Source organism: Bos indicus, chromosome 3 (genome assembly GCF_029378745.1).
Source record: "Bos indicus isolate NIAB-ARS_2022 breed Sahiwal x Tharparkar chromosome 3, NIAB-ARS_B.indTharparkar_mat_pri_1.0, whole genome shotgun sequence".
Lineage (NCBI taxonomy): Eukaryota > Metazoa > Chordata > Mammalia > Artiodactyla > Bovidae > Bos > Bos indicus.
The window spans coordinates 93,595,719-93,611,062 of record NC_091762.1 but is presented as its reverse complement, the minus strand read 5'-3'; the positions used below and the strand labels follow the sequence as shown (position 1 = coordinate 93,611,062).

General features: G+C 38.5%; 1 protein-coding gene across 3 annotated transcripts in view; it reads left to right on the top strand.

The window, feature by feature from the left end:
* SCP2 (sterol carrier protein 2) overlaps positions 1 to 15,344 on the top strand; it is a 117,340-nt gene that overhangs the window by 38,083 nt on the left and 63,913 nt on the right. For 2 of the 3 annotated variants that reach the window (XM_070786526.1, XM_019957456.2), the window contains 4 exons: positions 3,653 to 3,716; positions 9,520 to 9,606; positions 13,114 to 13,264; positions 14,360 to 14,507. In XM_070786526.1, the coding sequence (XP_070642627.1) occupies positions 3,653 to 3,716; positions 9,520 to 9,606; positions 13,114 to 13,264; positions 14,360 to 14,507 (450 nt within the window). The remainder of the gene's footprint in view (positions 1 to 3,652; positions 3,717 to 9,519; positions 9,607 to 13,113; positions 13,265 to 14,359; positions 14,508 to 15,344) is intronic. The other variant, XM_019957454.2, reaches the window with a different exon arrangement.

Genomic DNA, 15,344 nt, shown 5'->3' with positions numbered 1-15,344 from the left:
TGTTTATTGGTATTGTTTTTGAGGATACAGAGATTTTGGCCACTTCCATTGCCCTCAGCTAGCTGGAAATCCTGTGTCTGGTGCGTTTTCAATCTTTTCTAAAGTTTTACATTAGTCATAGTAGTTGGACAGTTTTTTCTAGCCTAAAATTTGAAGTATAAATGTACGAAATGTTATTCTTCATCCAGTAGATTTCTAGTGAATTGTAGAATTTCATTGAGTTTCAAGTTGTCACTTGAAATTGCCATTTTTGAATGTGTCCTAGAAATGAATAGGTAAGAATGTTTGTAGTAGCTTACATTCTGCCATGGAGTCAGGAGATTTTTGTGGCTTCAAAGTTTGATTCCAGGAGATTGAGATCTTCTTATACCATGCATATTCTTAAAACAACCAAAAATGTGAATTGGCAGTTCAGAATCAGGAGTCAGCAAGCCCTCTATCTGTGTCCTGGCTTCATAAATACATCGTAAGGGATTGGCCGAATATTTTTCAAAGGGTTGCTACCTTGTATAGATTAATTTGATCCCATAGTAAGAAAACAAGAAGGAAAGACATAATATCTACTGAATATCTCCATTTTAGACACTATACCAGGTGCTTTTATATAGTTTATCTGCCCTTCTTCCTATAAATCCGTGTATGAATTGCTTATAAATCTTCTAATGGATGATAGTAAAGCATTTGTACTTCCTGTGACAAGAAACTTGCCACAGACACTACTCATTCCATTTTTCTGGGTGATTCTAATTGTTACAGTGCCCTTTTTCATGTTGAATTCAAATCTCTCTCCCTATAGTTTCTGTCTTCTGAGACTCATATTAATAGAACAAGCCTCTTTCACCTTATTGCCTGTCAAATATCTGAAGCCAGACAGACCTTGTTCCTTTAACTGTTTCTCATTATGTTACTGAAATGCACGTCCATGTGCCTGATGCACAGAGAGGCCAAACAAGTCTGAAATTTTAGAGTTTGGAACAGAGAAAGGTTTATGGAGGAGATGCAAGAAGGGTGGCTCATGCCTTAAAACCCCAAAAGCTTTCATCAAATCTCTTTTATAGGAAAGGTGAGGAGGGGTGTGGTTAGTTATCGTAAACTTCTTGGGGCCACGTCCTTTGTTCTAGAAGTCAGGTCATAGTCAGGTAATGAAGTTCCTGTAAATCTCTACCAGCAAATGTTATTTTTTTCTTCTAATAAGAACGGGCAAGGTCCCAAGGGCCAGTTTCGCCCTCTGAAGTCCTAGTCCTGGCTAAGAGGAGGAGGTAGACCTCAGTTGGTCCCCAGACCCTGCCCAGCTGTCATCACTGAGGGAGCCAGGCACCCAACCCAACTGGCCCTGAGGCTCCTCATGTCTCCCAAATGGGGAGGAGGAAGTGGGTAGGGACAGGTCCCACAGACTGTGACCCAGGCAGACTGCCATTGCTATTAGGTCTCAGAGACAGGAATGGGGGAGAGGTTCACTGCTGCTTCAAGGCCTGGCCCTGCCAGTGTGTGATCTTGGGGAGGGTTCTAGAGCCTTGCAGGACATAGCCCCTACCTGTTCCCTGGGCCCTCCAGCTCATCCACTGGTCCAAGGCCAGGTGAGCTAGAAGGCCCCTGGAAGAAGACCGGGATTTGCCTTTTAATTCACTCTACACCTGATGACCACCACTCCAATGGGCTCATTGACAGTTGGCTGTTTATGGGAGGGGCCCACTAATGATATTGCAGTAACCTTTGCCTCCTAATGACTGCATGCTAATGTCTGCACTTGTCTGGGTTCTATTACAATTGTTTCATTACCCACATCACCAGACTAATTCCTGTACTGTGATCGCATGTAAGCTTTTCTGGTAATCTCATCACACTGGTGATTCACATTGAGTTTATAGTGGAACAGACCCTCAGAGCTTTTCTCATGGCTGCTGCTCCTTTTCTTAGGCAGTTTTGGGTATTCAAGAATAGAACTGGGCATTTAATTAATTATATTCTGAGCCATCTCATTGATAAATCTCTTCGAAGTCTATTTGAATCCAACATTGTAGCAGTCTCTCCCAGTTTCAGATTTGATGAGCATAACTTTAATTTTCTAATCCAATTTTTAGAAATATTACCCAGAGCATGGCTGAAGTTAGAGATTAGTAGTAGAGACTTTTCTCTAAGTTACTACATTGATCAGTGCCTTTCATTGATCAGCGATTCTGTGTTCTGTTGGCTCTTAAAATCCTCTTATGATGTGGTCAGTTAAGTTGGAAAATGCTTCATACTTTAACTCCCTTTTGGACAGTCATAATACACATGCAATGGTAAAGGCTCTGAATGTTTTGCCATAAAGAAATTAGTTTAACTTTGTTTAAGCAAGTGCTACATAAACTTGACAGAAGAATCTGTATATTTTTAATAACATCCCCAAGCCCCTGAAAACCAAAAGGAAACAAAGCTCACTTTACAGTATTTCCTTATCTTGTCCCAAAAGATGATCTTAAAGATTGTGCATTGTTGGGACTTCCCTGGTGGTCCACCTGGCTAAGACTTCATGTTCCCAGTGCTGGGGGGCCTGGGTTCAATCCCTGTTCAGGGAACTAGATCCTGCATGCTGCAACTGAAAGATCCCACATGCTGCAACTAAGACCTGGCACAGCCAGATAAGCAAAAAATAAAATAAATACTAAAAAAGAAACTTCAGTTATTAAAAAAAAAAGATTTTGTCTTTTTTATCTAGATGCTATGTTTCATTTGATCTACTAGCCAATATGAAAAAGATATCATTAATAATTTGATATGGCTTGTTCTTACTGAACTCATACCATCTGTTTCTGGAGCACTCACTAGTGTTACTGGTATGAAATAACCAGTGTGGTCTCTGCCTTCTTCCATTTTTATTAGAATTGAGAGAATATTCGCTTAGTTATATGTGTCATTTCTGCTCTGAGGATTACCCTCTTTGATAGAGAGAAAACAGAAATGGGAACTCTCCACGTTATTATGCTGTCTATGAACATAATATTATCAACTCCAGTCAGTGGACTTTTTCCTTCCTTGGTCTTTCTGCTCCAATGGAGGATTCAAAATCTATTTTATTCTTTCGTCTCCTTAAAAATAGTAAAAAAGATTTTTGCAGATCATGCTTCAGTAGCGTGCTTGCTTTTGTTTTCTCATAGTAATCTCTAAACTTTCTGTTAATTTGAAAAGCACACACTTTTTCATTAGACTGTAACTTTTCTATAGGCCCTCCTGCCTTATTATAAGGAAAAAGAAGATCAGGCCCTGGAAGTTATGAATTGGAAAATTCACTTTGTCCAGGGGATTGGGATCTTTTGGCATGGGGATTGAACTTCTTGAAGAATTGCTGGCAGTGCTTTCCTGCCTTATAACCACTCGGCCCTAAGCTGTAGTTTCTGGTTTTTGAAACTAGATCCTAGTTGTATGAGGTGGAATAGGCCCGTTTGAACTATTTTCGTATCATATGATTATTAGTTGATTCAATTCATTAAATATACCCATTTAATTATAAAGAAATGTTTATCTGAAGGGTCAGTGTTGAAGTTTTCAATACTAATATCTGCACATGGGAACATGTGGAAATATTTAGCAGGATGCTGAGTTCCATTGCGACATTTGTTAATAAGCAGCAGGAAGACATTAACTTGCTAATAGAAGTTTGCTTTCTCTACAGGAACAACACTTGAACACTTTGCAAAAATTGGATGGAAAAATCATAAACATTCAGTTAATAACCCGTAAGTATTTCGGAGACAAGAAGTAGTGAAAATATGGGTTATTCGCTTATGTAATATGCAGCTTTATAGTTGAAAAGCAAATGCAAGAACTCAAAGATGTCATTAATAACTTGAAATTTTTTTCCTTAGGAAAAGCTTGTGCCCAAGTAAACTTTTGACTACTTTTCAATTTAGATTTTGGTCTGTTTATATTTTTGTTGTTGTTGTTTAGTATTTGGGATGCCATTTGAGTTTAGTGGCTCTTTTAAGAAAGAATGTGAATGGCTTATGTTAAAAGATGTAATTTGTCATTGGTTCCAACCCTAGTACATGAAATTTATTATAATAATTTTAATTGGAAATAACCAGGCCCCATTTTAGAACATTTTTTAAAACGTTTCCTAGTTTGTTTTGATCAATTAGAATGTTTGTAAAACATTTGTTGGTAGTTTTAATGACTTTATATTACATTATTTGTGTTTTAATCATGTTAGTTTCATTAACTCTTACTCTGGTACAATAATATTGTGATTTGTATAGTAAAATATAGTCTGAAGTAAAATTACATTATATGTATTACTGATAATTAATCTTTGAATCCCTAATACCTAGTGAAATGTGTGGCTCATGGCAATATACTTAAAGGTTCCTAAATAAAATAGGTTCATTGGGAATTGAATTAGTGCAATACCACTGGAATCTCTACAAAAGCAATGCCACTAGGCAATAAAAGAATAGTGGCTAATTTTATTAAATGCCAACTCTGTGTCACTGTGCTGCGTACTTTTATGTATATTTTCATTTAATCCTCTCAAGGACCCTGTAAGGTAGTTATTTTTATTTTTATTTTATAGATGATGAAAATGAGGCTTACTGAAATTAGGCACCTTGTTCAGTATCATCCTAAATAGAGGCAAAACAATGTTTATATTTTTCCTTCTAGACTATAAACTTCTTGAGAACAAGAATCATCTCATCTTTATGTTCTTAATGTTTAGTGCAGAGTCTGGAACATAATAGGTGCTCAGTAAATTGTTTCTGAACTATTAAAATTTACCATGTTTAATAAACATAAAACTATGATAAGGGAGATTTTATATCACAGTGGATCATTACCACCTATGTCTAATACTTCATGCTACTTCTCATTCATGTTCTTCTCATTCTTCTGATTTTAAATTGATGTTTGAATTCAAGGCATACCTAACTAACGAATAATTTCCAATCCCATGCCCTAAATCTAAGGGTATTTTGTGAAATAAAGGGTATTGTGGAAGGTTTGGTTAATTCCCTTGCTTATCTAATAAAATGGAAATTCCTTCATTTAAGATAACAAGCCTGTTATAATTTGGCCGCATTCTACTTTATTGGTCTTATTTCCTTCTTCCCTGATTATTCTCAATCTCTCCCTTCACCAGATAACTTGGTATTTCCTAAGTGTACTATGTAGTGCTTATTTCTGTGTTTTTAGTTATGTGTTAGCTCTCCCTGGAATGTCTTTCTGTCTTTCTGTTGTTTGATGAATATCTACTTATTCATCAAGTCCCATTCCAAGTATCATTGCTTCTCCTAATACTTTCTTAGAACTTCCTGGTCATAATTATTTTTTCTTATAAGCTTCATTGTACCATCTGTATACCTCTATTATAACATATCACACTGTATCTTATTTATAAATCTTTTTCTCTGATGATGATGGTTCTTGAGCAGAGATTATATCTCTGTATGTTTTCTGTATCTTTTGTTCCTATTAGGGTATTGGAACATGGTATATGCTCAACAAACTTTGCTGTTACTGAAAAGCAGTTAGGATGAGCTGTCTTAAGCTCATAAATATGATCTAGAATTGACTTCTTTGTCCTCAGAATCTGGAGAACCATTAAAAGTCCTTGTCATTTCCCAAAACAGGTAAGGAACTGTACCAACATACTGAGGAATTGACGGTACTGTAGTTCCTGGCTTTGAGGCTCCAAAGCTCAGCTCTGGACTTTCCCCAGAGAAGCAAAGCTTCTAAGTCTTGCTGCTACTGCTGCTGCTAAGTCACTTCAGTCATGTCCGACTCTGTGCGACCCCATAGACGGCAGCCCACCAGGCTCCCCTGTCCCTGGGATTCTCCAGGCAAGAACACTGGAGTGGGTTGCCATTGCCTTCTCCAATGCATGAAAGTGAAAAGTGAAAGTGAAGTTGCTCAGTCGTGTCCGACTCTTAGCGACCCCACGGACTACAGCCCACCAGGCTCCTTCGTCCATGGGATTTTCCAGGCAAGAGTACTGGAGCGGGGTGCCATCGCCTTCTCCGTTCTAAGTCTTTCTTTTACTTAATTCCTTGCCTAACCAGGCACTCATTTATCCACTCATTACAGCATTCTTCTAAAGGAATTTCATTCACTCAGATAATATGTATTCAGTAGCTTGCTATATGTAAGACACTCATTAAGCTGCTAGTGTTATAGCAGTGAGCAAGAAGGATAAGTTCCATGTCCTCATGGATCCTCTGCTATGTATTATAAGTCCTCAATTCTGTTGAATAAGCCAATATTATCTCTGAATTTCAGCTTCTTCATTTAGAACTCATTGAAACAGCCCAAGAATAGCCTTCTATTTAAGTTGCTAACTTCTTATACTAGATTTTGCTTGGCTAGTGAAGAAAGATAATTCTGTGTTTGCTAATCAGTCATTAGAAATACCTTGTAACGTATTTCTAAGAAGGTTAAGAATTATTCTCGAGTGCTTCCTCACAAATTATAAGAACACCTAAAGGCAGTGAGAATCTGTGATCAGTAAATAATAGGATTAGGGGTAGCTTCTGCCACTTGAGCCTTCAGACCTGTGTCTATAATTCTGTCCTAGTTGTCTTCACTTAGATGTCCCATAGGTGCCTCAGAGTCAACATGTCCATACAGAATTTCCCATTTCCCCTCCACAGTGTTTTTCCTTTAGTATTTTTCCTCTTGGTGAATCACATCAACATATATCCAGTGATTTAAGGTAGAAAACTAGAAGTCATCCTTGACTTTCCCTTCTTCCTCACTGTCCCATATGAAATGCAGATGAGCAGGGATGAATGGTTGCCTGGAGAATCCCAGGGACGGGGGAGCCTCGTGGGCTGCCGACCCTGGGGTCGCACAGAGTCGGACACGACTGAAGCAACTTAGCAGCAGCAGCAGCAGCAACAAGGATGAATGGAATCCTAGTGATTCTGTCTCTTTACTATCTCTTGAATTCATTGGTTCACTTCATCTTTCACTTCTAATTTCCTATTTTAAACCCTTGTCATTTCTTGCCTTAGTTATTGCCCTAATCTCTTCGTTGATTTACCTGCTTTTGGTAATGTCTTTTAACTGTCTCTTTTCCATTACACAGCCTTCTTACTGAAATACAAATCTGGTCATGTCACTCCCCAGCTTAATCTCCTTTATAAGTTCTTTCTTGTTTTCAGTATCAAATGGAAACGCTATATACTGGACTTTGATGATCTGATCCTGTTCATGTCTCCTGCCCCAGGTGCTGACCTTTTTGCCAGGAATTCTCTGTCTCCCACTTCCTCTTATTTGCAGCCTTGGAAAGGAAGCCTTTTTGGTATCTGGGTTTGATGCATATCCTGTTGCTCCCATGGCACCTTGTATAACATTTCTATCATGGCATTTATCATACTAGAATGGTGTTTTTTATTGCTGTGGGTTCAGACTAAGCTCCTTGAGAATAGGGACTGTGTTCATATCCCCATCATCTAGTACAGGATCTGGGTTAAATAAAGTCCTTTTATGAAAGTTGGTGATGGACAAAGTTGACATTAGAAGCAAAGGTATAGATAGTAGTGTGCAGATCTGAGTTACATGGGCTTTGTTTCTAAACACTGGAATTGCTTGTTAACTTTCACAACAGTTGGATTTTGCTTTTGGAAACTCCCCTACTGTGTCTATTTGTTTTTGCCAGAGCAATTTCTGAAACCATTTTATTATATTGTTAGATGCACCAAACAGGGTAAAAATGAGTTTCTTCTTTGCAGTGATCAAAAAAGGAAATGTGTTTTAAAAAATGTAGACATTTTATTAAAGACTCTGTACATTTATTTAGGAACTCTGTTAGCCTTTATTAAATGTAGTTGTATAATGTCATTACCACAAAAGTTGGCTGAATTGCAAGTCATTTAGTTTTACTTTTAAGGAAATAGTGTTTTTATAATTCTCCAACTGGCCTGACACCAGCTGGATGTATTGCAATTTAATTCTGGTACTAACCACCTGGAGTTAATACACACACATGAATTAAGGCTTCACAAGACTGCCTTCATGTTAGATGGCAGTCTGAGCAGGGCCCCCAGGCCACCTGCCCTTTTGACCAAGTGACTATTAATTCAGGGATTCCCATGATCCTCTCATGTTTGATAATTCAGTAGAATGACTCACAGAACCCAGAAAAGTACTGTGAAGTGAAAGTCTCTCAGTCGTGTTTGACTCTTTGTGACTCCATGGACTGTATAGTGGGTAGCCTTTCCCTTCTCCAGGGGATCTTCCCAGCCCAGGGATCAAACCCAGGTCTCCCTCATTGCGGGCAGATTCTTTACCCACTGAGCCACAAGGGAAGCCCAGGGGAACCCAGGGATCAAACCCAGGTCTCTCACATTGTAGGCAGATTCTTTACCAGCTGAGCCACAAGGGAAGCCAGAAGGGAAGAAGAGTACTGTATGTACTTACAATTAGAGTATTATCATAAAGGGGTTTCCCTGCTAGCTCAGCTGGTAAAGAATCCGCCTTCAGTGCAGGAGATGCCGATTTGATTCCTGGGTCGGGAAGATCCCCTGGAGAAGGGATAGGCTACCCACTCCAGTATTCTTGGGCTTCCCTGGTGGCTCAGCTGGTAAAGAATCCGCCTGCAGTGAGGAAGACCTGGGTTTGATCCCTGGGTTGCAGGAGGGAAAGGCCACCCACTCCAGTATTCTGGCCTGGAGAATTTCATGGACTGTATAGTCTATGGCGTCGCAAAGAGTTGGACATGACTGAACGACTTTCACTTCACTTCACTTCACAATTGAGGAACAGTCAAAAGAAGAGTCACATAAGGTGAGGTCTGGAAAGGTTCCTAGTGCAGAGCTTCCATGCCCTCTTCCTGTGGTTTCGCAGCACATCACCGTCCTGGTATGTGAAGGTACTCACCAACCAGAGGGCTTCACCAAGCTTCAGTGTCCAGAATTTTCATTTGTTGTTCAGTCGCTGTCATGTCTTATTCTTTGTGACCCCATGGACTGCAGCAATCCAAGCTTCCCTGTCCATCCCTGTCTCTTGGAGTTTGCTCAAAGTCATGTCCATTGAGTTTTCATTGGGGTTTCATTATGTAGGTATACTCCATTAAATCTTGGCCACTTGATTGAACTTGATCTCTAACTGTCCCTTTTTTGCCTAGGGGTCACACTGGCTCAAAAGTCCAAATCCTGTGTTGGCATGGGTGGTCTTTCTGGTGACCAGGCCCCTGCCTCACCCCTTCCTTATCCACCAGCTAACAAGGGGACCCATGGAAGTCACCTAATTAGCATAGCAAACATACTCCTGTTACTTAGGAAATTCCAAGGGTTTCAAAATTTCCATGCCAGAAATCCAGGACAAAAATTAGACACAATTTTTATTATATAATGTGGTATTTTAGAGTTAGGAATTTAAAAAATTAATTCAAATTACTTATTTAGAAATGGTTGATGAAAGCATGTCTTTTGTTTTTGAAAATAATATTTCCATATTAATCTCTCTTTAACTTCTGAACCAGAACATCTTCAACAAAAATTGAAATTGCTACCCCACATTCTGTAACTATTTATTTTATATATTTAGGTATTCCCAGTTCCAAAAGGAGTACAGCTTAGATGAAGTGATGACGTCTCGAAAAATTTTTGACTTTTTGACAGTCTTACAATGTTGGTAAGAAAAACACATTTTAATATTTAATAGAAGTACTATCCCTTCTCCCCGACTCCCACCCCTTGGGTAAACCTTAGGCTCTGTATCTGGGTATATCTGTGTCTGTACGTGCTTTTATAGAACTCCTGTGTATAGAACTCCTAAGTATAGTCCTTACACTGGAGTGAGCACCCTTACTTTCTGTTTTTGTCTAGAGACAGGCTGTCTTTTCTCTTCGAATATTATATATTTTACTTCCTTCTCTCATGCCTTTCACCTACTCTGTTCTAATAGTGTTTATTCATTTAAATGCAACTTGGGACAGTGGAAACCAAAGATTTTTCCCTTGATCATTTCATTTCCTCTGTTGTATATTTCTACTGTAGGAAATTTTACTCAATTATAGTAACTAAGAATAAAGGTAAAACAAGAAAAAAGTTGTAGCTCTAATAATGATAGCAGCCCCATCTTGAAAATTGCTTGACATTATCTGTCTCCTAGAAAACTGAATTAATATTGCATAGCTCCCACCTATGTTTAATAATCACCTGGATGTGTCCTGGAGATCCTGGCTGGGATGCAAATGAACAAGTGGTGTTCGTTTTGATCTGTTGCAGTATAAAGATCTGCCCATGTTTAAAGTACAACTCAACTCAGAGAGAGCTTCCCTGATAGCTCAGTTGGTAAAGAATCCACGTGCAATGCAGGAGACCCCGGTTCAATTCCTGGGTCGGGAAGTTCTGCTGGAGAAGGGATAGGCTACCCACTCCAGTATTCTTGGGCTTCCCTTGTGGCTCAGCGGGTAAAGAATCGGCCTGCAATGTGGGAGACCTGGGTTTGATCCCTGGGTTAGGAAGATCCCCTGAAGAAGGGAAAGGCTACCCACTCCAATATTCTGGCCTGGAGAATTCCATGAACTGTACAGTCCATGGGGTCCCAAAGAGTTGGACATGACTGAGTGACTTTCACTTTCACTTTCAATTCAGAGAAAGCTTCTTGTATTTGCTACCTTCTTTCACAGCCTGCTGTAAGGAGAAGGCCTATTTTGAGATCAGTTCAGTTCAGTCACTCAGTCATGTCCTACTCTTTGCAACCCCGTGGACTGCAGCACACCAGGCTTCCCTGTCCATCACCAACTTCCAGAACTTACTAAAACTCATTTCCATCGAGTTGGTGATGCCATCCAACTATCTCATCCTCTGTAGTCCCCTTCTCCTCCCACCTTCAATCTTTCCCAGCATCAGGGTCTTTTCCAATGAGTCAGTTCTTCACATTAGGTGGCCAAAGTGGGAGTTTCAGCTTCAGCATCATTCCTTCCAATGAATATTCAGGACTGATTTCCTTTACAATTGACTGGTTTTATCTCCTTTCAGTCCAAGGGACTCTCAAGAGTCTTCTCCAACACCACAGTTCAAAAGCATCAATTCTTCGGCATTCAGCTTCCTTTATAGTCCAATTCTCACATCTGCACATGACTACTGGAAAAACCATAGCTTTGACTAGATGGATTTGTTGGCAATATGCTTTTTTTTAATATGCTGTCTAGGTGGACTTCCCTGGTGGCTCAGACGGTTAAGCGTCTGTCTACAATGTGGGAGACCTGGGTTCGATCCCTGGGTTGGGAAGTTCCCTGGAGAAGGAAATGGCAATCCACTCCAGTACTATTGCCTGGAAAATCCCATGGACAGAGGAGTCTGGTAGGCTAAGTCCATGGGGTCGCAAAGAGTCAGACATGACTGACGATCTTCACCGTAATCATTGCTGTCTAGGTTGGTCATAGCTTTTCTTCCAAGAAGCAAGTGCCTTTTAATTTCATGGCTGCAGTCACCATCTGCAGTGATTTTAGAGCCTAAGAAAATAAGTCTGTCACTGTTTCCATTGTTTCCCCATCTATTTCCCATGAAGTGATGGGACTGGATGCCATGATCCTCGTTTTTTGAATGTTGAGTTTCAAGCCAGCTTTTTCACCCTCCTCTTTCACTTTCATCAAGAGGCTCTTTAGTTCCTCTTTGCTTTCTGCCATAAGGGTGGTGTCATCTGCATATCTGAGGTTATTGATATTTCTCCCGGCAATCTTGATTCCTGCTTGTGTTTCATCTAGCCCAGCATTTCTCATAATGTACTCTGCATATAAATTAAATAAGCAGGATGACAATATACAGCCTTGATGTACTCCTTCCAATTTGGAGCCAGTGTGTTGTTCCATGTCCAGTTCTAACTGTTGCTTCTTGACCTGCTTACGGATTTCTCAGGAGGCAGGTCAGGTGGTCTGGTATTCTCCTTTCTTGAAGAATTTTTCACAGTCTGTTGTGATCCACGCAGTAAATGGCTTGGCTTAGTCAATAAAACAGAAGTAGATGTTTTTTCTGAAACTCTTGCTTTATCGATGATCCAGCAGAGGTTGGCAATTTGATCTCTGGTTCCTCTGCCTTTTCTAAATTCAGCTTGAACATCTGGAAGTTCATGGTTCATGTATTACTGAACCCTGGCTTGGAGAATCTTGAGCATTACTTTGCTAGTGTGTGAGATGTGTGCAATTGTGTGGTAGTTTGGGCATTCTTTGGTATTGCCTTTCTTTGGGATTGGAATGAAAACTGTCCTTTTCCAGTCCTGTGGCCACTGATGAGTTTTCCAAATTTGCTGGCATATGGAGTGCAGCACTTTCACAGCGTCATCTTTTAGGATTGAAATAGCTCAACTGGAATTCTATCACCTCCACTAGCTTTGTTTGTAGTGATGCTTCCTACGGCCCACTTGACTTCACATTCCAGGATGTCTGGCTCTAGGTGAGTGACCACACCATCGTGATTATCTTGGTTGTGAAGATCTTTTTTGTATAGTTCTTCTGTGTATTCTTGCCACCTCTTCTTAATATCATCTGCTTTTGTTAGGTCCACACCATTTCTGTCCTTTATTGTGCCTATCTTTGCATGAAATGTTCCCTTGGTATCTCTAATTTTCTTGAAGAGATCTCTAGTGTTTCCCATTCTATTATTTTCCTCTATTTCTTTGCACTGATCACTGAGGAAGGCTTTCTTATCTCTCCTTAAGCAGATCACAAAAGTCTTAACCAAACCATGGATTTTCTGGTATCTCCTATTCCATCATTTCCCATTTTTCAAAAGGATTTCAGGACTGATTATTTGAGAGAGAACAAAGTTGGAGCTAGTTAGGCCTAGAGTAAAATCTTTATTGTATTAGCTTAGAAATAACATTGTGGACTCCTCAGAAGTCACCAGAAAATACCTTGTGTGTCTGCAAAGGCAAACCTGGAATTCTTTGCAGTAAGAACTTTTGGGGAGAGACCCATAGAGTCTAAGCAGTGATCGGCAGCCTTTAAGTTCTTGCTAGAGGTTCAATCTTCAGATGAGAAGCATGTGTAATTTTTAACTACGGGTATTACTAGGACAGTCCAGTGACCAGCAAGCATCCTCTCCCTGCCTGTCTTTCCACATTGTAAGAACTCCTAGTCTGAAATCCTAGGATTGAAGTGAACAGGATATCAATAACCATTTTACCTCCTCTTAGTCCCACTTCAGATGGTGCTGCCGCAGCAATTTTGGCTAGTGAAGCATTTGTACAGAAGCATAACCTGAAACCCAAAGCTGTGGAAATTTTGGCTCAAGAGATGGTGACTGATATGCCAAGCTCATTTGAAGGAAAAAGCATTATTAAAATGGTGTGTCTCAGGTTCTGTTTTATTAATCAGTTGAGGGATTTCTTTTTAAAAGTTTAAAGTGACATCATGTCATCAGCTCTGAAAGTTTATTTACTTGAAAAAAATTGGTCTAGAAAATTTAGTATTGTAACCCATCATTTAAGAATCTAAGGGAAAATCACTTATGAGAACATATGGACTTCTAACTAACTAGTGTTCTATTTTAAAAAATTATGGAATGATTAAATATGCCCAGAACTCCAGTCTTATAGAATTAAAAAAAAAAAAAAAACAAGGATGTTTTGAGGAACTTTTTGACCCTTAGCAGTTTAAAAATTCTGACTGCAGATTGAGTACAAAATGGAGGAAGTAAAAAAAATGAGAATTCTGAGCCAGAACTCTAGGTTGAATATTTGAAGATACATACATATATACATATAAAAATATGCATTGTGTACACACATATATGTAAGTAAGCATATGGTTTACATTAGAGTTTATAAAATGACTTTATAATAAGTCTTTGAATTTTAAAATGTTTCTATAAGTTCCCCAAGATAGGGTATGGTAGAGGTAGAACTTAGGTTTTTCCAATTGTAGTACATTTTCCATTATATCACAATTTTATTGCTTGGAAAAGAGTTGAGTTTGCATGTTAAAGGGTGTTAAAAGCATGAATATTGGAAAAATGATTTGAATCCTACATGATCTTCTGTTGATAAAAGAAGATTATTTACTTTCATGTAGAAATTCACCCATATTTTTCAGTGAATCGTAATAGTCTCTTGATAAATCTCTTCAGTCTACCACAACTGTATATTGTGGTTTAACAGAGTTTTGTAACAGCACTGGATATGGCATGAGGAATTATAAATCCTTTTTATATATCTGATTTAAAATTCTATTCTTTATAGTACAGAATTTAATGTATATATCCATTGTCTCTCCTGGATATTTTATTTGGACTTTCTGTATAATATAGAATTAACTGAGATTTCAACATTTATGGACAATCCTTAACTGTAAATGTTATACATATATTAATCTTTTATAATCCTTACATGAAAGTCCCTGTTTTGATACCTTTAATTTATTTATATATGATTTTGGTTTTAGGTTGGTTTTGATATGAGTAAAGAAGCTGCCAGAAGGTGCTATGAGAAATCTGGCCTGAGACCAAGTGATATTGACGTAATAGAACTTCACGATTGCTTTTCTGCCAATGAACTTATTACTTACGAAGCACTGGGACTGTGTCCAGAAGGTAATATCTCTGATGAGGTGCAGATTAACTTACTACATTTCACTAAGAAAATTTCACTTTCATCATCGAAACAAAATAATTCACTAATTGCTTTCCCTTCTATGTTGGCTCTGCCACACTGTGCTAAGTGAATGTAAGCTCTCTTAATGCTGGACTTTAAGAATTGTAGTTTTGGACAGTACCAAACAAGATGACAGAATATATAAATGGTTTAATTTATGTAAATCAAGGGTACTTGTAATACACTGTTAAGTAAAAAAAAAAAAGAAAAATCACTTATGTAATTATAGGTATTTCAGATGTGTTTGAACAAAGACCTGCAGAAGGGAAAATGAGAAGACTAGTTGGTGGGATCTGGAGATTTTTTTTGTTTGTTTCTAAAGTGGTTGTACCATTTTCCACTACTACTAACAGTATGTGAGATTTTACTTGCTTCATGTTCTTATCAACAGTTGATGTGATCAGTTTTTAAAATTTGAATCATTTAAGAGACTATATACTGATGTTTTAATTTTCATTTTAATTTGCTTATCCCTGATTACTAATGATGTTGAGCATCTTTTCTTGTGTTTGTTGATATTTCATGTATCTTTTGTGAAGTGTTTGTTCAGATCTTTTGCCTTTTGATTATTGGGTTAGTTTTCTTCTTTATTATGTTGTAAAATTTATATATATTCTGGATACAAGTAATGTATCTGATATATGTGGGCTGTGAACTTTTTCTCCCAGTCTGTGACTTGTCTATTGTTTTTTTATTTTTGGCTGTTCTAGGTCTTTATTACTGCACTTGCTGTCTTTTTGTTTTATTAATGATGTCTCTTGCAGGACAAATTTAAA